Here is a 22291-nt window from a genome sequence, read left to right as displayed (position 1 = left end):
AGAATTATTTCTTGACAACTTGGATTAGACAACTTAAAAAGCAGCGACACATCTACTGGACAACTTTTAGAAGGGTGCTTTTGACTTGGCTGTTGTCAATGTTGACTAGTTCTGCATATTGATTGGAGAGCTTCTTGCTGTTTCTTGATGTGAGTAAATAACATCAAGGTTTCAATCTATTATGTACACTTTAGAATCCAATTAATCTATTTGAATTGCTTATTTATTTATTTATTTATGTATTTGGATGCCTATCCTAAGGAGTTTCAAAGCCTCTGTTGTACTTTTGAAATTATGCAGATTTGCAAATTGGGTTACTTTTGAAGAGAGAAGAATAGAGGCATTACAATAAATTATGTTCTTAGAGTAACTCCACCCATTTGCCCTTAGCCATGACAAGGGTGGAGCTAGGGCAGCCACTATTCACGTGAATAGTGGTTGTCCTTGCAAATAGTAATTTGTGTTTCCACCCGTTGCCATGGCTAAGGGCAATTACTATTTATTTTTTTGTTTTTTCCTCCTATTTTTTAATAAAAATAATTAATTTGGGTAATATTTTCAGATAAGATTTTCGGGTTCCTACGTGTCAAGACTATTCATAATCGGATAAAATTTCCGGATAAGATTTTTGGATTCAAATTTCGGATGAATTTCAAAATTCAAATTTCAGATAAATTTTTGGGTTCAAATTTCGAATGAATTTCAAAATTCAAATTTCATATAAATTTGGGTTCAAATTTCGGATGAATTTCAAAATTCAAATTTCATACAAATTAGGGTTCAAATTTCGGATGAATTTCAAATTTCAGATAAGATTTTCATCCAATAAAATCAAGCCACATGGCATGTCTATCTTGCCAAAATTTTCTATAAAACCAGAGTCTCAGCTCATACCTCTCACACCACATCTTTCTATATTTTCATTTCTCATAGTTTAGAATTCATACTTCATTCATTCTCAATGGAAGAATTTAGGAGATGCTTGGAGAGGCAAGAGCAAGAAACAAATGAGAGAAACCGTAGAGCAGATGAAATCAATGAGTTGCAGAGACAAGTCGATGAGCAAGTTCTCATAGCAGTGGCTTTGCAAGAAGAAGAGAACCAAGGTCGCCGCCATAGTTCACAAGCCGGCCGCCGCCGGAATGTGGAAAGACATAGGCATTCTCGGGGTAAGAATCTTTTGGAAGATTATTTTATCCCAACTTTTTTGTACTCTGATGTTGATTTTCGAAGGCGATTTAGAATGCAACCTCATTTGTTCAATAAAGTCATGCATGATATTTGCAATTATGATGCATACTTTGTTCAAAAGTGTGATGCTACTGGGGTTTTGGGGCTTCTTCCGGAGCAAAAGCTTACAACTGTTATACGAATGTTGGCGTATAGAGCATCTGCTGATCAGGTGGATGAGATTGCCCGGATGGGGAAGTCCACTACGTTGGAGGCTTTGGTAAGATTTTGTCAAGCTGTTGAAACTCTGTACACTAGGGACTACCTACGTAGACCTACTCCCAGGGACCTCCAACGGCTTCTACAAAAAGCCAAAGCTCGAGGATTCCCTGGAATGATTGGTAGCATCGACTGCATGCACTGGCAATGGAAGAATTGCCCAACTGCCTGGCAAGGTGATTATGGAAATAGAAAAGGCCAAAAAAGTATCATCCTTGAAGCGGTTGCTGGCTTCGACACATGGGTTTGGCATGCCTTCTTCGGAGTTGCAGGATCACAAAATGACCTCAACGTGCTGGGTCAATCCCCGGTCTTCAACGATGTATTGAGAGGCCAGGGCCCCAATGTCACCTATGAAGTCAACAATACAGTATACCAAACGGGATACTATCTAGCTGATGGCATCTACCCGAGGTGGACGACTTTTGTCAAATCCATTCCAAATTCCTGATCCCAGAAGCAAAAATTATTTGCTACATATCAAGAGGGATACAGGAAAGATGTCGAAAGGTGTTTTGGCATCCTTCAAGCTCGGTGGTTGATTATTCGAGGTGCGGCCCATATGTTTGATGAGGAGATCCTCAAAAGCATTATGATGACTTGCATCATCCTCCATAATATGATTGTGGAGGATGAGTACGATTATGATGCTTTAGAGGTCTACTAACCGGATCCAATGAACACGGCTTTGACACGGATTTATGAAAGGCCTATGGGGCCAAATGGAGAACCGTTTGAGCCGGAACCGTTGGTGAGGGATGGTCATTTGATGACCCGAATGATAGATCGATATACGGAGATGCAATCTTCGTATATTCATGAAATGCGTCAAGTTCACTTGATGGAGCATCTATGGGCGGTGAAAGGCAATGAAGATGAATGATGGAGCATAGATGCTTTGGTTATGTTTTATTTAGTTATGGTTAGGTTGTGTTGTATTTTTATTTATTATGGTTTGGTTGTGGTTGGTTATTATTATTGTGCCTTGTTTGTACTTTTTTTTTATTTTTATTATGTTTTGTTTGAAGTATGGAATATGTTGAATAAAAAGGTAATTTATTGAATGCTTTGTTTATTAAATAATGAAATGTAATACAAGTCATTACGAATTACTACTAAAATAAAATACATGAATTACAACAACTTTAATAGAAAACAACTAAAATACAAATACATAAAAGGTATGCTAACTAATTTAATGGTTTCCATCATTTAACCAATCCGTGTTGCTAGGCCCATCATCCCGAAAAAGTCTTCTTCTCATAACATCCCTTCGTTCTAGCTTCCAAAATTGTTTTGTTTCAGGGGACATATGACTTGTATCCATCGCCATGGTTTCCCGATCCGTCTTGTCCATATCTTTTTTTGCGCAAATACTCCCTTTCTCGTGCATACTCAGCTTGAAGGGCCAACTCGTTATCTTGGCGTTTTTGCTCCATTTCTATTCTTATGCCGTTTTGCCTTGCAATTTCCTCCAAAAATTGTGAATTTTGATTGCTTGAATTACCCGCTTTCTTCTTCTTCGCGGCCTTTCGGCCAATGGGCCTCGGCTCCTTTTCGATGGGTGAGTCTTGACTCATAGGAGAATCGAGAGGTGAATCCGATGTCATTGAATCACGGAGAGGCGTCTCGTTTAACACAACCTCCGGACCCGTCGGAATAATTATGAAGCGTTTGCAATATTTCACCACCTCCCAACATTCATGATGGTTGAAACTTTTTTTGCCACCCCCAGTTGCACCGAACCACATTTGTGCTTGAATCATCTATTTAACAAAAAAAATGGAAATGCAATAAATATTTAAAATATATTGGATATGCAAGAAATATTAACAACATATTGAAAATACAAGCAATATTAACAAAATATTGAAAATGCAAGAAATATTAACAACATATTGAAAATGCAAGCAATATTAACAAAATATTGAAAATGCAAGCAATATGAACAAAATATTGAAAATGCAAGCAATATTAACAAAATATATATATTAGGAGATTAAACTTAATAAAACAAAAATTATAAAATACTTACCTCGTTAGTACGATTTTGCCCACTTCTATAGTTGTCCATCGCTTTTGCTAGGGCATTTCTCCATTTTCCTCCATTTTCCCAACTCTTTATTGAGAATTTTCCACCTACTGGATAATGCCATCTCCGTACGAGTAGACCCCGGAATTTTTTCACAAAATTCGGCATGAATTTTTTTCCACATATGAAAAAATTTCATCTCATTGCCGAACACGGGACAATGACAAATTTGGAGCCAAGCCTCACACAAGGAAACATCTTCCATGGTGCTCCAAGCCCCTCCGGTTTCGATAGAAGAAGCCATAAAAATATGAAATCAAAATGCTAGATGAAAAAGAGGAAAATGTTGAGTAAAAAGAGTGAATAATAGTAGAAGTATAATGAAATGTAAGAGTATTGGTGTTGAAAGTGAAGGGTATTAATAGGTATTTATAGAAAGAAAAAAAAAATATCAGAATTTTTTAGAAATTTTTAAAAAAATTTACGATTTTTTTTCATATTTTTATTGCCCAAAAAAGCCTCAGCCGTAGGATGGATTCGGAGAAGCAGATCGGAAGGCTGGGGAGGCGACACGTGGCAGAGTACCGTTGCACGCGCCAACGGTAAAAAAATTTGAAACGCGCTAGCTGACGTCAGCGTGACGCGAGGGCTGACGTCAGCATACGCGGGCTGGACCTCGGGCTCGTCTCGCCTTCGGGCTGGCCCGAGTTGGTGGGTCCCACACCACCCCCGGGCCTGGGCTGCGCGGTGGAACGACTTTTTTTTTTTTTTTTTCTCCCCTCGCCTCGGGCTGGGCTTCCCCGCTGGAGCCGCTCTTATAAGTGAAAAACAGGAAACTTGATCAATTTTAGTGAACCAAAAGTACACCTAAGAGCACTAGCTTTGGGGGAAAAAGTCTTGTTATTCGTGCACGTCCACCTCAATGTGGGGCTTAGAACAGGCCAATAGAAAACAGTTTTGGAAGGACACAAATGAATTGGGCTTAGGTGTTCTTAATGAGACCCATTTGAAAAGGGCGGACTAGACAGTTCCGAGACCCAAGCGCCTGCAACAACCAAAGCGCCTGCAACCACCCAAGCGCTAGCGACATCCATAACCACCTACCATCCCAGTGCCTACAACTGATCCAATCCTCGACTGTCAAAGGCACACGCAGCCAATTCCAATCAGTTTCGACAAGCACCGATGAGAGACAATGACTTCGCAGCTTGAACTATGGGTTGTGAACGATAGCGACTGTGCAACGATGGCGACTGTGAGACGAACGACGATAGTGCAAGCAAAGGGAGAAGTAGAAGACGAAGTAGATTGAGAAGAAGCAAAGAGAAAAAAATTCGGGAAAAAAAAAAAAGCAAAGAGAAAAAATTTCTGGAAAAAAATAAAAGCAAAGAGAAAAAATTTCAGAAAAAAAGAAGGAGAAAAATAGAATTAGAAGAAGAATAGGAGGAGGAGGATGGAGAAGAAGAAGCAAGCGGGAGGAAGAAGAAAGTGTTAAGATGCGGAGAGAGAGAGAGAGAGAAGAAAAATAAAAAATAAAAAAAATAAATTCACTTTGATATATTTTTAAAAATTCAAAAATTCAAAAAATAAAAAAATCTAGTATTAGTCCAACATATACCAAACGCAGTACAAGTGTTATCCAACTTAGGCCAAGCCAAGCCAATCCAAGATAGTACTATTATTTAGTCTAGTCCATGACAATCTTTCGTACCAAACGACTCCTGATGTCTTGCACGCTGTTCCATTAACGAAAGAGGTGGTGATTACAAGAATTTGGAATTGCAAAAAAAATGTCAACAATTTTAGTAGAAGCATAAATCCATATGAAAAATCAAAGATTTATAAACATTATTAAAAAAATAAAGCTGAAAATCAACTATAAAATAGTATTAGGGTGTACTAGTGGTGTTTTTGGTAGTTCTATAGGGTGTACTTAGTTAATTTTATATTTTAATTAAAATATTAGGGTGTAGTTAATTTTATATTTTAATTATAATATTAGGGTGTACTCAGTTAATTTTAGAGTTCGTTTAGCAGCACTCTAATAATAATTATTGTATAAGACATAATACAGATTATAAATTGCGAGCTCATAGAGACCCTAATGACTCATTTAGCTTTGACCCAAGTCTAGTCTTTCACGTCAAATAAGGTCCGTTGACGCCCTTATGATCCTTTTATCAAACAAAATATAATATGTACAAAGGGTATGTAACACAAGTGATTAAGAGCATTTACCTATGCATTTGAAGTCTTAAGTCCGATTCTATCTCTTTCAATATTGCTTGTATAAAAAAAAAAACAAAACAAAACAAAATAGAACATATTTAATGTGCATTTGCATTGTGTAGCATGACACCTCTTACCAAACTTATGTTGTAAGATAAATGTTAGTATGTTACATATACATGCATTGCCAAATTATAAATTTAGATATCGTATTCAAGTACAGATGAGCACAGTTAGTTACATCCAACCCACCTCCAATCACTGATCAAACCATAATCAGTGAACACTTCGGATAAAATCGGCTCTCATAGAAAAACTTGGTGGTAACCAAATCAAATTGGGCCCGATTCGATATGCTTAGAATGATTTTACAAGAATAATTTTCAAATGAGAATCTGAACATTGAACAGTTCACGACGTAAACCTTTTTTTTTTTTTTTTTTTGGATCAAATAGAAAATTTTCATTCATTACTAGCACCAAACAAACGATAAAAGTTTACAAACGAATGAAGGGCGATAATGTGGCCTCATTAAAACCTTGCCATAAAAAAATCCCAATAGAGAAAAATCCGGTCAAGAAAAAAGAGTATCACCGCACCTCAAAAATGCAAACAAAAATTTACGCCATATTTCTATCCTTATCTAACAGAATAATTAGCGCGTGAGTGATTTAGTTCTAAATGAAAATAATTAATCCAGTAGTTCTTAACAAATTAGCATCTATCTATTCTTCCCACTTCTTTTACTCTCTCCTCCTCATTTTCAACAACTTCCTATTTTAAAGTATTTTACATATTTTTTTTTTCTTTTTCTCACAAATTATTTTACATCTTATCCACCGTTCTTTTCTTAAGTTCTATTTTCCCTCTTCTAATATCCGCTTGTATAAAAAAAATTTGAACACGTATTAGACCAAAAAAAGAAAAAGGACAAAACGTTTTGCACACGCATTTGTTTGTGTTTGTTTAAGGTCGAAGCCTCGAAGGAACCGCGCATGCAATCTTAACAAGAGAAAAAAGAAACACTTCTAAAAAATTGTCACACCACAAACCACCGTTTCGAAGAGTCTGCAACCTCCATCAATTTGGTGAGCAATCTCAATATTTCTTCCAATAATTGCCGCCTATTCACTATGAATAATTATATTATTTTCTTTTGAAATCGTGATGATCTTTTGTTGCTCTAAGAATTTTCTTCTGGGTATGTAGATTTATGAATTTGTTTTTCTTTCTTTGTTCTTATCGTTGTTGTTGAATGCAGTCGATGAAACCGCTTTTCTTTTCATTTTTCTGAAAACTATGCCTGAATTGAACATGGGTTTCTTGTTTGAATCTTAATGGTGGGTTGGTCATGGGATATTTGAGATCATGGATTTCGAATTCTAGAAAAGGAGGTTTCTTCTTGCATTGTGATTTCATGAATTTCATCTTCCTTATGGATGGAATTGCTGCTAACAGCTTTTCTCTTCATCCTTTCCAAAACCATGCTTTTAATAACATGGGCCTTTGTAGCTCAAGTGGTTAAAAACGGTTACTTCTATATCGAAAGTCATGTGTTCGTATCACCCTCCCCTATATCGCTTGTGTAAAAAACAAAATTACATGGGCTTCTTTTGGGATTTCATTTTCATTGTGATAAGTATCCATTATGATAGACATTGAGGTACATTGTTCATTATGTGCTTAATTTAAACGTCGCTATGTCACATAATGATCATGAAATTATCCTTTGGTCAAAGCCATACCAAAAGAAAAAAAAAAGGTAGCAAAAGTTAGGAATTAGTGTTTCATATGGTATCATGTGGCAATTGGGTGTAGTATTATATGTGTCTTTCTTTCTTTAGATCATCAGATTTATTAGAGTTCAATGTTCAAAAGCGTGGCCTTTAAGGGCTCGAGGTGGTGTAGCCTCCATTAGAATTGTGTTCATTTCATTGAACCTTCTGAAAAAGTTTGAACTGATGGGGTGTTTTGATAGTAAGGGGGGCTTTACTTAAATGGTAAAAGAAAATCACTTTCACAATTCCATAATTTTATTGGTGTTTAAACAATAGGTTGTAAGTTGTACCCTTCACTGCTAGAGGTATATGGTTTTTAAATATTTTTTCTATAGAGTTGCTGCATATCTGGTGAACTTTTGACACCAGAGGGTGTTGAATTAGCCTTGGAAAAAGAAGACATCCCTTTTCGGTATTTCTCATTTTTAAAATCTAATAGAGATTTATCACACATTTAATGGATTCTTTGTTTTTGTAAAGACCTATAAAGGAAATTATTAGCAAAATGTTTAACGGATTTCATTTGACAAGTTCAATTACTGATCATCATCGTCATACTTGCCTTGATCTCATACATACCGGTCCTATTATCTGAAGTACCATCTTACACCCTTTTTTATTATGTGTCGTATTTCAAATCAGAAATTTTTTTCTTTCAGAATTTTTCATTTTTCGTGATGTCATATAAGTCTTAGTCCATATCTTAGTATTTTACCTTCGTTTATGGGTGTTTCCAGGTGTGTGTTCCAATATTTTTCTAATACGGTGATTGTTAATTCTGCCTTTTCTAGTCACTCCTATCATCCATCTTAACATTCTCATGCGTCCACTACATGGATGCATGCTCTTAAATTTGGTTTATTTGGAGAGTTGAATTGCTGATATTCTTCCCAATTTTCTATATACACTTGTGCACAATAGGTAGAGCTAGGTTGTGATTGGAAATTCTCTTTATCATGGCTGTGGTAGCTTGGTTCCAAGATGTTCTCTATTCATTTGAAGTTTAGCAGAATAGTAGTTGCTATTAACTATAACCCATAAAGTGGAAACCATTTTGATAAAAGGACCTCTGTTTAAGAAGTAAATGGTCACATTGCATTTAATAATATCTGTTCATTTGGACTCTGTCACAGTAGTGAATTGTTCCAAGGAACAGTATGATGTGATTTGGGTGTGGCTGTTGGCTGTGTTTGCTTCCTTCGTATTACTTTCTTTTCCCCAATGATTTATTGAATGATAATTTTATGCAGGCTTTAGTTTCAAGTTGAAGTAAGATGGGAGGGGGAACAAACAACAATGATGAGTCTAGTGACAGAGGGCTATTTTCAAATCTTGCTGGCTTTGCTGCTGGACACTTTCCCCGGCCTGGATCACACAATGGATATCCCCCACAAGGTTACCCTCCTCAAGGCGGGTACCCTCCCCAAGGCGGGTATCCTCCCCACGGCGGGTACCCTCCTCAAGGCGGGTACCCTCCCCAAGGCGGGTACCCTCCCCAAGGGGGATACCCTCCCCATGGTGGACACTCTCCTTCGGGTGGGTACCCTCCATCTGGGTATCCTACTCCCCCTGCAGGATATCCACCAACCGCCCATCCTGCGGCTGGTGGATATCCGCCAGCCAGTTATCCAGGTCAATCAGCTCCACATCATTCAGGTATTCAAATCACTTATTTTATTTTCAATCTAAAATCAACAAAATTGCCTGTCGGAACCTTGCCTAACATTAGGGTTGTCCAAGAACTGAACTGAACCACGCAAAGTTTTGTGGTTTTGATAGAGCTACCTTGTTTACTATTATTGTCCAGTTAAATTTGGTCTGAAAAAGAAAAAAGGTTTCAACTGATCCAAAACAGGTGCTTATGACCATTCAATATGAGCATAGTTAGAAAGGCTGTTGGTAGAGTTACATTACGTTGTTCCACTTTGTTTTTGGAGGATCACAAGCATCAATTAGAGTTTGAGAACATCATTCTCAGGCATCAACTTATAGAAAGTCATGTAGTGCAAGCATTGTTACCTCTCTGTAGTTATAATACAAGGACCATTGAATATATTATCTTTGTTGCAATTTGTGCTGACTTAAAAAAAATTATATATATATATATATATATTATACAGGGCGTGGATCTGGCATGGGAATGGGAACGATGCTAGCTGGGGGTGCTGCCGCCGCGGCTGCTGGTTACGGGGTTCACCATCTTGTTCATGGGCGTGGTGGTGGTGGTGGTGGCGGCGGCGGCTATGGTTATGGGGGTTACCCTGGTGGCTTTGGTCATGGGAAGTTCAAGCATGGCAAACATGGCAAGTTTAAGCATGGAAAGCATGGCAAGTTCAAGAAATGGAAGTAATTAATAGCTTATCCAGGCAAATATAATCGTCAGTTCAAGATCTAAATCCCTTTATTGATAATACTGCACTACTATTGGACTACCATTATTTATTCTTGGCCTTTTATTCTTTTTATTCTTTTTTTTCCCTTCTGAAAAGCTGCTATTGTGCATGTCATTTTAGTCTTGTGTTCCTTTATTGTAAATAATGTGTTTTTTTTTCCCTGATGTCGTAAATATCTTTCGATTTAATAATCAATAAGTAAAGGTTTTTCGTTTAATCTATAGCATTGTTTGATATAGTTTTACAAGCCTGTTCTTACCATGTGGGTGTGTCACAGCCCAAGTAAGGATGGCAACAGATTGTTCCTTAGTTCCTCTTCCTTACGATCTTTCTTTCAAGAGGGATGGCAGCACGATTGTGCTTGAGCAACGCAACCTCCCCTTAAATATCCCAACATTTCCAGATTTACCTCAGTCGCTAGGCTGTCAGAGCCGGGCCCCCGTCCCCTCCCTTGACCAACTAGCTTAACGCACAGCTACATAATTAAATTATAATCAATAGCAACTAAAACTTGAAGGTTCAGCATTTTACATATCGGTATAGACCTAGAGATAAGGTTTTGAGACGAGGTTTTATTTCTCATTCGATTAGTTTGGCTATGAACGGTAAATGAATTTAAATGTATCCATCACCTTACTGTGTCTCAACCGTAGTAATATAAATGTCAATTTTTATAAAAACTTTCAAAAATAGTCAAAATCCACCTAAATAGACTTAAATCACTCAAAACTAAAACCCACATAAAACTGCTACTATTTGATTTTAGATATTTTTTTTTCTAGATGAATTTGGTAAACATTAGGAAAAGGAAATCGCACGAGTGGGTTCGATCTTCTAACTTTACATTCCATTCCTCCCATCCTCATCCCCAGATGTAGCGCCCTCCTCCATCTCCATATAGAGCACTGATCACATGCAATACACACTTTTATATTCAAGTCAAAGTAGCCAACATAACAAAACACCTCAAAGTAACTTTTTTGGATCCCACATCAATCTTTCTAAGTCCAATGAATAATAAGGGCTGATTTGGTTTGGAAATGCATCTCTCACAACAAAATTTTCAAGACTATTTAAGTCTAATTGAATAATAAGAGTTTACTTTGATGTGTCGTACTCCTTCCTACAAGCGTTAGGGAGTAGTCAAAATATTTACATATTGCTTTCTCGTCGTTTAACTCTGCTAATTTGGCCAAACAAGAGGAGGTTCTTGCCATGCTTTATCGGTGTCATTCATGAGGTATTATGAGTTCAGATTTGTGTTGCTGATTCCCCAAGTCCATCTTAGTTGTGGATTTTAGGTTTATGTGGGTTTTAGTTTTAAGGGTATATATGTCTTTTTAAATGTGTTTCCGGCTATTTTTGAAAGTAGTTATAAAAACTGACATTTGTGAAAGTATAGGTAAATTTTGGCTATTTTTGATAAAAACTCTTTTTTATTTCAGACTGATGCTACACTTATATCTTACTTAAGAATTATTCTTTGCACTCAAGTTCAAATACTCCTCTGCATAATTTAGACTAGCCTCTCTGCACGCGCTTCCGCGCCTGTGAGAGGCTTTTTTAAAAAAAATTTAAATTTATTTTAGAATTAAAAAAGATGATGGGTAGTTGTGTTCCATAAATATAGGATCCATTATCTGATTTATCTTTTAATTTTAATTTTTTTAATATGAAAAAGTGTGAATTTATCATATTATCCCCATTTAATTAATAATTTCAATTCTTAATGTCTACATTAACCAAGAGTATTTTCTGGTATTTTGAATGTTTTACCATTCTCTGCCTTTTGCTTTATATATATGCATAGTTTAAATTAAATTAAAATAAAATATTGTTTGCAAAAAAAAAAAAAAAAAACTTCTTCTCTTATTAATTTTTTTAAAATTATTCTCTTATTAATTTTAAAAAAAGATTCTCTTATCGCATTTGTGTGCGCATTATTTGTAACACCCTGACCCATGTTTAAGTATTCGTTTAATTTAATTAAATGAATAAATTATGAAATTATGATTTTGCCCCTGAGAATAGGGTTATTTTGGTCACTTTTGTAGATCACGTCGATATGAGTCCGTAGATATGTAGTTGGCTCAAATTAGAGTTGTAACAAAGAAGTTACGATCAAATGAAGCATAATGGCATAATCTTAAATATTTCAAAATCCAGTTTTTAAAAGATCAGAATTTCTTCTTCTCTCTCTCTCTCTCTCTCTCTCTCTCTCTCTCTCTCTCTCTCTCTCTCTCTCTCTCGTGCATGCGACAGCACCCCATCCCCCGAGCCCAAGCTGGCGGAAATTGTGAGAAACTGACTGTTTATTACATAATTTGGTCATTTGGTTCTGCTTTGAATTATCTGAAGGATAGAAGCCTATTTTGTAAACTGTGTGAATTGCATTGTGTGTGCTGGCAGTTGGTTTCTTAAACTGTGATATTTACAAGCGAAAAATTTGGTAAATGTCCGTTTTTCAGGAGAGACTTTGTCGAAATTTCGGCAGAAAGTCTCGTCCCTCTTTTCCTTGATTTAAAAAAAAAATGCTACATCGTTAGTAAGTGGGCCCGGCATCAGTAAAGTCTGAAAAATTACAGAATTAGTCCTGAATTTCGAGAAATTCAAAGTGGGTCCTGTCATTATTCTTGTATCGCTATCGGTCAAAAGGTCAAGAAAGGTGATAATAATGTGTCATACAAGTACGATATGCTTTTTGATAAATATACAACTCTTTAACTAAAGCACCAAAGTTGATTCAGCATCTCTATGGAGTTGGGTTGTTTGTTTTTTGAGGACCCCCCTCCATCTGCTTATTTATACTGTTTTAGATGATCTTCTTGGTCTGTCTAGCCCCGTGTTTTTTGTGCAAGCCTTATCGGCTAGTTTTTCTTTTCTGTTTGGTAGAACACCCATTTCACACAAAGAAAAAACAGTATAAAGCTTACCACATATATTATAACATCCCACATCGACCAACGGAGAGGGGGTGATGTGCCTTATGTACATGCCCGCCTCCACCTAGCACGAGGCCTTTTGGGAGCTCACTGGCTTCGGAGTCATGGGAACTCCGAAGTTGAGCGAGTTTGGGCTAAAGCAATCCCAGGATGGGTGACCCACTGGAAAGTTGCTCGTGAGTTCTTAGAAACAAAACCATGAGGACAGAAAGGGGGGCCCAAAGCGGACAATATCGTGTTACGGCGAAACCGATCCGGGGTGTGACATATATAATATGAGAGGTTTGTGGTGTTGTAACACAATCTCTAGAGGTTTCAGAAATTACATTAACATTTTATGAGGTTTCAATTATTTTCACAAAACACATTTCTTTCATTTTCTGTAGAAAAAAAATTGATGATTTAATTAAAAAAAATTCTTCAAATGACAATATTAACCTTAATAATTAAACCTCATAGTATATGTGCAATCTAATCTATGAAGTCAACATTGTCATTTAGAGAAATTATTTTGATGACATCAATAATTTTTAAGTGGAAAATTAACCGATGATTTTGTGAACGCAATATGAAACCTCAATTTATAATAGCTGTAATGATAAAAACTCCTTTTTTCGTTTTGATCGTTTTGTTTGTTTTGGGCCTTGGGGCCAAAAAGAAAAATATAAAGTGTTAATATAAGCAATGTCCATGAATTATGTAATGAAGGCAAAAATTAATATTGGTAATGGATAATGTAATGAAGGCAAAATTAAATGAAGGATGATGGTTTGTTACAGTGTTTACATATTTGAGACTTTTTGTTTCCTAGGTAGAAGGGTTGGATTGTAACTTGGATTTGCTATTTTGGATACCAACTTAATAGTAAGGGTGGGCATCAATCTGACCGAATCATGAAGAAGTTAAAAGGTTTAAAAATTGAATCAAATCGTATATGGTTTGGTTTGATTTGATTTTGAGCTTTTGTAAATTGGCCTAAACCAATCGGACCGTTTATGTGTATATTTTATATAGGTAACACTCTAATTAGGTAAAAACTATATATGAATATTTGAATTGAGCTATATTAGTAATTGAGATTTGAAGTTTTATGGCATGTTGAGCTCTAGATATTTTCGTACTCCAGAAAATAATTTAAGTATGGAACAAGCTATAAATTTGTTGGTTGTAATTGAGTTAACAATATTGAAAAAATGCAAAAGGAAAGAGAATTGGGTTTAGGTCCAAACTAGCCGAACCAAACCAAACTAAACCGTTTTAAATTGGTTTGGTTTGGTGTTTGGTTCGGTTCGGTTTTCTTCATAACTTTTGTCAAAATCAAACCAAATTGTTATATTATAATTAATTCGGCCGTAATTTTGAAATGAAACCGATCTAATCCAGACCGTACTCACCCCTACTTAAAAAGATCAACATATTTTCTCTCAATTTGGGCCTTCCATGTGAAAAGCATAATGGTGGTCCACTGGTTCTGATACATTGTAGCCCAAGGGTTCATATTTTGAGAATTTTTTAGGAAAATCACTCCAAAAAGGAAAAAAAAAAAAAAAAATTTCAATCATCACCTTCCTAACCCTTATAATCAAAATAGTAATGGAGGAACACTTTGACACACACACACACATACACACACACACATATATATATATAAAAGAAGAAACAATAATGTTTTGAAAATGGTGAATTTTTTTTTATTTTTAAAATACAAGCGATAACCTAACTTACAAGGTGAGAGGGTTTCTCACACACACACACTAGTAAGGTTAAGGTGTTATGGGAGTTCAAAACTGAGACTACTAATTTGCCAGTCAATGCCTTTTTTCACTAGACTAGACTCTCGTTGACGAAAATGATGTAGTTCTAATCTACAAGACATGTGTTGGTTTTGAAGAGGATGGCCCTATGATATTTTTTTCCTTCTTAGTTTCTTTTAGCCATTATGAATTTCTTAAATTAAGCTTGGTATTTGATTAAATAGTAGCTAAGAAGGATACCGTTTTGGTTGGATCCATTTCAGACCAACGTGAACCATGAAGCATATCAACCATCTAATTAAGCTATATATTATTAGTTAAAAGAGTTTTCCAGCCAAAGTCTTGGTTGTTGGATCACTTGTGCAAATCTTCTCAAATCAAGAAAAATATCACAAAAATAATTCATCTAAAAAAATACAAATGAAAACCAACTCATGCAGTCAAAAAGTCAAGAACCAGCCATAGTAGAATAACTCATTGCTCACCTACTCTGCAACAGGCTCCCCATGGATTTTGGTCCCTAGCCATGTTGTTGTTGCTGGTTTTAATATATTTTTATTTCATTTTCCTTATTTTCCCCTTTCTTTATCCATAAGAATAAAAAGTAAAATTGTACAACCTTTTGGTTTGCATGTTCCTGGGATTTGAGTGGTTTACATGAGGGGCCACATGCTCCCACTCTCACATGCACTATAGTTGTCCTATGTGCATGTCCCTTTTAAACCATTGAATGTACTTCGTTTTGTTGACTACTTGGGGGATTTAGTTCTGTTAATTCAACTACTTGGTGACAATGGCCCTTTACAGATTATGCATTTATATCCCCTTTCCACACTATAAGTAGATTTAGGATTAAAGCAATGCTAGAGATTATAATTTTTACAACATTTGAATACCAAATGATGACATAGCAAGTGATGCAATCAACATTTAGTGAGGTTGATTTGTTAATCGACATAGGATAGCATGTACACATCACTTGTCACAATATCTAGTTTGTTTTTAAATATGATATAAAAATATAATAATGCTATTTAGACCTCATTTATAGACTACTTTACTGACCACCCCTCTAATAAAGATAAGTCCCTGAATAGGACATGAAAGATGAGTTGGGTGTACAAAGTTTGCCACAAACCGTATTGCTATATGTATTGGCATTTTCCCTGAATAGGACATGAAAGATGAGTTGGGTGTACAAATTTTTCCACAAGCAGTATTGCTATATGTATTGCCATTTTCCCTGAACAAGACATGAAAGATGAGTTGGATTTTTTAAGAGTTATGCTACTCTTACCACATTTGTATACTACATTCTCATATCACCTTATGTGACAGATTCTGCCACGTCAATTATAAAGTGTCAATAAATCATAGCAAATGTTAAATTAATTTTAATTGTTGTATTGTCTATCTCATTCGCCGTATAAAATGACATAAAAATATAGCATACAAATGTAATAAGAATAGCATTATTCTTTTTTTAAATAATGAAAAATTTTATTGCCACCACTACAATCTATCGAGTGCACCAGCCTAACGGTACCCAAAATGTTCTTTAGTACCCATACTTTATTTTAAGACGCAAAAGAGAGGATCTGTTGTTCCATTCGTCAAAAATGACATTTTTTATTTATCAATTTGGGAGATTTTGAACAATATCTAATGAATTTGTCAGGGTTTTAACAATGGACTATGATTTGAAACTGAGTATGTGAACTTGAAGAAGATGATGGGTGAGCTATGAGTTACCAAAAGTGGAATTTGGGGATGTAATCAACAAATAATTTTATATTTATCCTTAATAATCATTTTGTGTTGGGACAAATTCTATGTTTATATTAATATTTTAAGGAATGCCATCAACAATTAGAGGTTATGCCATTAGGTCCCGTTTGGTTCACGGAATGAATTTGAGGAGAAAACATATCCCATGTCATTTCTCAAAGGATGGGAAATGGAAGATTCCTTTCCCATGTTTGGTAATGCTAGGAAAGTAACAAGAGATATCACTTTGTTTCCTTTCCCATGTTTGTTTTGAGTAGGAATGGAAAACAAAGTTTGTATAAATTTTCAATTATACCCATATTAAATCAAATAAAAAAAGAATGCATTTAATGATTTATTGTAATTCTAAATTGTTAATGGGGACAAAATTGTCATGAAAAGTGTTTATTTAATATTGGCTCATTTTCCCAAATTTTCCCATGAGAAGGGAAAACAAAACCCAAGTTGGGAGGATAACTTCACTTTCTTCTCTACTTTCTCATGGGCCAGGAAACGATTTTCCATACATGGATTTACCAAACATAGGAAAACAATTGCTTTACCATCTCCAAGTCTCCTTTCCCATGAACCAAACGGGGCCTTATGCCAAAATTTAACTCCTAAATTCATAAATGTCAGTTTTTATAAAAACCTTCAAATATAGCCAAAAACCCAAGTAAATAGACAAAAATGCCCTCAAAATTTAAATAGCCTAAAAACGTAGTTCATCTCCATGAGGACCATTTGTTCACACCATATCAGTTTTTATTCGATGTATCTTCTTCACAAGCTTATATTGCCATCTTGCTTAGAAACTAATTCATGTTGAGATTCATGATGGGAGAGTGACAAAGAGATTTATAAGAAACTTGAAGAGGATTTTAGGGATACAATACTTTGTTCCCCAAAGTTTGATATGCAGACTGTACTTGCAGTATCATTGCTTCTGGTTGCTGCTTTTGCTAGTGTTAGAGGTGTTCCATTGACCCCAAATGAGAAGCAAACCATGTTAGACCTCCTCACACCGCCGCATTCACGAGGTAATAGTCTCTCGTGATGGATAGAAAAATGATGTGCCTTCTTCCACAGGCTTTCTTTTCATTTTATACTTTGAACTTAGGGTTGAAACTAAGAAACAATGGAACAATGGTGTGCCTTCTTCCAGATGAGACATTCTTTGTATCAATTCAAGGAAGACCAAAATGATTTGTATTTGATGACCAGCGATACAAGCTATAGATGCATGTTTTTTTTTTCTTTCCTCTTTTTATGTAGATTTATTTGATTTTTAATTTTAAGGGCATTTGAGTATATTTAAGTGGGGTTTTGGCTATATTTGAGAGCTTCTATAAAAACTGACATATGAATTAGGAGTTAAATTTTGGCTGTTTATGATAAAAACTCAAATCTCCCTCCCCAATCGCTTATACTAAAACAAAAACAAGAACAAAACCATAGGATTGCTATAAAACTCCCCTTAAATTAGTTGAAAAGAATGATGCATCATTTCATAGTGCCAATGCTTGATGTTGACACAAAAAGATTTGAAGTAATTTGCTGCTAACTCTATGTTTATTGCGTTGGTTATAGTGATACGTGGATAATGGAAACAAAAGAAAAATTTATGAAGTTCTAGAATTATACTCGAAAAAAGAAAATAAGAACTTTGAGAAGTTGACAATAGCCAATCAGATGCTTTTCACATGTATTTTTCATTATTGTCACGTGACTTCTTTCTTAAATTTCTTGTTTTTCTATCCAATTTTGAAAACATGATCAAGATTTTATTCATAAATAAAAAAGGTATATAAATATTGGCATGAATACAGTAGTCTCGTTAAAACATTGCTAGAAAAACCACATGGGACCAACAAGATAGTCTACATATGCCATTGACTAACAAGAGAGTCTAACTTAGGTCTTCGACCGCTACAAAGTACCAAACTGGGAAAAGATTAATAGAACCAACATAGAAGACCCCATAAGAAAAGCACTCCAATGCATCCCAACCGTCAAAAGAAACTTGCTATGAGAACTCATAGTCCTTTGTACATCACAAGAATTGTATAGCACTCCACGGGCATAGACACGAACACTACCAAGAAAGACAACATGGACAACAACTGAGAAGAGCCTCAATAAAGCACACCAACTCGGCCCCGAACCAGACAAAGAAAAACCTCCTATGACCAAGCATAGTTCTTTAGTCGACACAGAGGCGAGAGAATCTACAAAGAGGCAACACAAAAAAAAAAAAAAAAAAAAAAACACTACAAACATACCAGAAAAACACAACGAAGAAAACCTAAATAAGTACACCACCGTATCCTGAAACTATGAAAGAAAAGCTCTTATGAAAAAACCATAGTCCTTTGGGTAGCCCGAGAATTGAAGAATATACAGAGAGGTAAACAACGCTCTTTATTTCTCAATCCAAACCCCTAACAAAGCAGGAATGACCAAGATTGGCCTCTTAATATGACAAAATTCCAAAGAAAGGCATCATTAGAGGAACGTTTATCAGATGCCAAGCCCACAAATATTCCAATAGACACCTCAGGGAGATATGGGAGACCCCTCAAAGCTGGTCTCCTGCGCCTTATCAACAATACTCTCACTAGAAGAAAACAAGAGCATAAGGAATCACTCAAGGTCATTAAAGAATTCAACACCATTCAGCTTTGCAATGCTCATCGCATAATAATCAAACAAGGCCGTAGAAATGGGTAGAAAGATGATACCCGATAACCCGAGCCCCCAAAAACCTTGCCCAACATTGAGAGAAGGAGGATCGAAACCACAACCCCTAAATTCCAAACACCTTTGGATGCAACGCTTGCACCACCAGCAACTTGCATCAAAAGCCTTCCCCAAACAAGAAGGAAACAACCACTTAGAAAACCACCCCTACATCCATCCAGAGAATCGAGGAACCTTAGCCTTCATCCTCAATTTGTAGAAGCGAACCAACACCACCATGAGGCAAGCATGATCAGGATGAGACACAAAGGAGGAAGAAGAAGATGAAACCATTGAGACCAGGCGAAACCCTTGGTGCTGTTGCTCTAGAGAGTCACAACGAAACCATACGAGACTAGATGATATCCCCTCTGTCAGCGCACGAAGGAGAACCACCAAGAATCAACGTAGGGAGAGGAAGAAAAACACACGAGACCTTAGAGTCAGAGCGACAAATGACGGCAGCTGCTCGACGTGTGAAGAAAACATAACCCTAATCGCGCGACTCTCCTCACATGCAAGAGAGTGATCCCCACAACTGGCTAGGCTCACCATGTTATAATTTATATCTCATAATTATCTTCCCCACCTAGGGATGGCAACGGATCGGGTAGGGGCTGGGTATGACAATACTATCCCCATCCCCGCTCTCCATCCCCGCCCCCATCCCCGAACCCATTCCCGTTTATTAGGTTTCGGGGAATCCCCATCCCCGTCCCCGTCGGGGGACTATCCCCCATACCCGTCCCGAATCCCCGATTTTTTTGCATAAAAAAATATTTATCATACATTTTAACATTAAGTTTCATATTAATTTACCATTCAACACATCCAAATTAACTATAAAGTTAACTCAACTATTTAAAATCACATCAATATGAAATTCTATAGAAAATTAGGAAGAATTAGGAGAGGGAAGTTAACCTAGGGTTAAACATAAATATTATAATTATATATTTATTTATTTATTTAAATATAAACATATATATTTTCGGGCCGGGTTCGGGGATGGGGACGCCAATACCATCCCCTCCCCATACCCGTCGGGGATTTTTCAAGTTCGGGGATCCCCGTACCCGATACCCATTTAGACCTGTAATCTCCCCCCGTTAGGGTCGGGGACCCGACGGGGACCCGCCCCTACGGGGATTTTTGCCATCCCTATCCCCACCCCTATTATGTTTATGATTTTCCTCTGCCCCATAACTACTCTTTATGTCCTCACATTATGTTACTCTCAATCTTTTTATGTTGAAAGTTAAATGGGTAAACATTTGTTGATTTATTTGAAATTTTTCAAAGAGATAATCTTTAAATGGTAAAATGGATGGTTACCATCATTAAACCATATTAAAGGATGAAAATGAGAAGATAAAAAAAGGGATACAAAAGAGAAGGTAGCAAGCATGCATATTGAGTCCTATCATATATTGAGTGATTCTCAAGTAATTTAATTTGAGGTATATCCTTTAGGGTCACCTATAATTTTTGATTTTTTACTTTAATGATGCAAACCGTCTATATTTCAAGTCTTCATTCATAGATCATCATTGCGAAAAATTAGGCAAATTGAAAATCATTAAGACACATAGTTGAGACCAATAAAATAGATGAACACGGTACTTAAAAAAAAGAATATAATAACAACTATCTAATTGAGTTACCAAATGATTTTGGATTCATGTAATTTTTTGCAGAGATGATCTTAGGGAATATCTAAAAAAACTAGATGGTTTGGATTATTAAAAAACAATGTGTGATGGACCCCCTACAAAGGTGTCCCTGAACTGAAGCTCTTTGTATATATATACTCTAATTTATGTCACAATTTTATATCTTTTATAATTATCTTCAGCCCAATTGTTTTTAGTTTTATTTTTTATTTTACTCTCCCTCTAGTACCACTCTTTTCCAACAAGAGCATGTATTGGTAGCAACTTTTGTTCTAATTCTACTCTTTCAACACCTTATTTTTGTCCTTTAAAAACAGTTGCATTTCTTTTGGTGTAAAAAAGAAAATCATTGTCAAAAAACATATATGTCTTTTCCCCCATATTGGATAATGCGAACTTGATTTAGTACCATCTTTTTGTATTGGGTCTTTTTGTGAGCTCTCTCTTCTTTCTTTTTATTGACAAAAAAGAAAAAGAAAAGAAAGACTTGTTTTTAGTTTTTTCTTTGCCTATTGGTTTGGGTTTATTCTTTTCAAAGACGAGAAAGTGGGCTTTTCCCATCCCACGCTTGCTTCACGCTTGCTTCACGGTGTTTACAGTCCCCGCCAAAAGCAAAAGAACATAAATTTTGTGTTTGTCCTCATACTCTACACACGTAATAACCAAGATTCCTCTTGCTTTTGGTGACACAATTCCTTCCCATTGTCCGTTTTCAAATGTTTGATTTTATTCCAATTATTAAGAGCATGATATTTTGGAAGTTTTATGGTCACATAAAGGGGTTTCGCTATGCTTATGAAGGAGGAGAGATTCTCCAGTTTGATACCATCGCAATTTAAAGACATGTTTAAATTTTTATCTATTTTCGTAACGGAATAAGCAGACTTCCCTCACTCGATTAACAAATTGAAGAAGTAGCTCATCTCATCATGACAAATAGGCAAGATTGTCATCCACATCAATCCCGAAATTAGACGAAAATTTGGATATAGCCGTGACTTTTTGCCCTTTAATCTTTGCATCTATACTACATATCTACCATAACCTTCTTTGTGAGTCTCTGGAGTCGTTTTGGGGTTCGAAAGATTGAAGTAATCTTTACGAAATCCCAGTCAGTGATTAACTTGACACTTCTGACATATTCTTCAGATTTAATTTAAGGATATATACAAGAAGTTGGGCAAACACAAAATTTTGTATAATTATTTTCTTAGAGATTCGTTTTGTTCTCTTCCCTATTCTATTTCTTTATAGTTTATTCTGTTTTGTCTTTTCCTCTCTATATTATTCACTACACTGATTCTTATATATTCCTTTATTCTTTCTTAAAACATTAAACAAAAATACAACTTTCATAAATTATATGGAACCAGGCAGGTGCTACAATTTTCTAATATCATTGCTCTTCATAATTATTAACATACTATTTTAACCCACTTAGAGAATGCAGTATAATTACATAAGGAGAGAGTGAATAATATTTCCCTCAATTAATAAAAATGTTATATTCATACTAAGATATGAAAAACATATGA

The 22291-nt window shown here is 35.8% G+C and overlaps 1 protein-coding gene across 1 annotated transcript; it reads left to right on the top strand.

Annotated features, from left to right (window-relative positions):
• The first annotated feature begins 6638 nt into the window (after positions 1 to 6638).
• Positions 6639 to 10100, top strand: LOC117618932 (glycine-rich protein A3-like). The gene is made up of 3 exons (XM_034348709.1): positions 6639 to 6798; positions 8739 to 9144; positions 9609 to 10100. Exons 2-3 carry the CDS (start codon positions 8763 to 8765, stop codon positions 9836 to 9838), a joined length of 612 nt encoding a protein of 203 aa, XP_034204600.1. The 5' UTR covers positions 6639 to 6798; positions 8739 to 8762; the 3' UTR covers positions 9839 to 10100.
• Positions 10101 to 22291: the final 12191 nt, after the last annotated feature.

This window comes from Prunus dulcis, chromosome 2 (assembly GCF_902201215.1).
Source record: "Prunus dulcis chromosome 2, ALMONDv2, whole genome shotgun sequence".
Taxonomy (NCBI): domain Eukaryota; kingdom Viridiplantae; phylum Streptophyta; class Magnoliopsida; order Rosales; family Rosaceae; genus Prunus; species Prunus dulcis.
Note: the sequence above shows the minus strand (reverse complement) of the source record. Positions and strands in the feature narration are given on the sequence as shown.

Coding starts and splice junctions, on each gene's coding strand:
- LOC117618932 (XM_034348709.1), top strand. CDS start 8,763: ATGGGAGGGGGAACAAACAACAATGATGAGTCTAGTGACAGAGGGCTA. Junction 9,145..9,608: donor ATCAGCTCCACATCATTCAG/GTATTCAAATCA, acceptor TATATTATACAG/GGCGTGGATCTGGCATGGGA.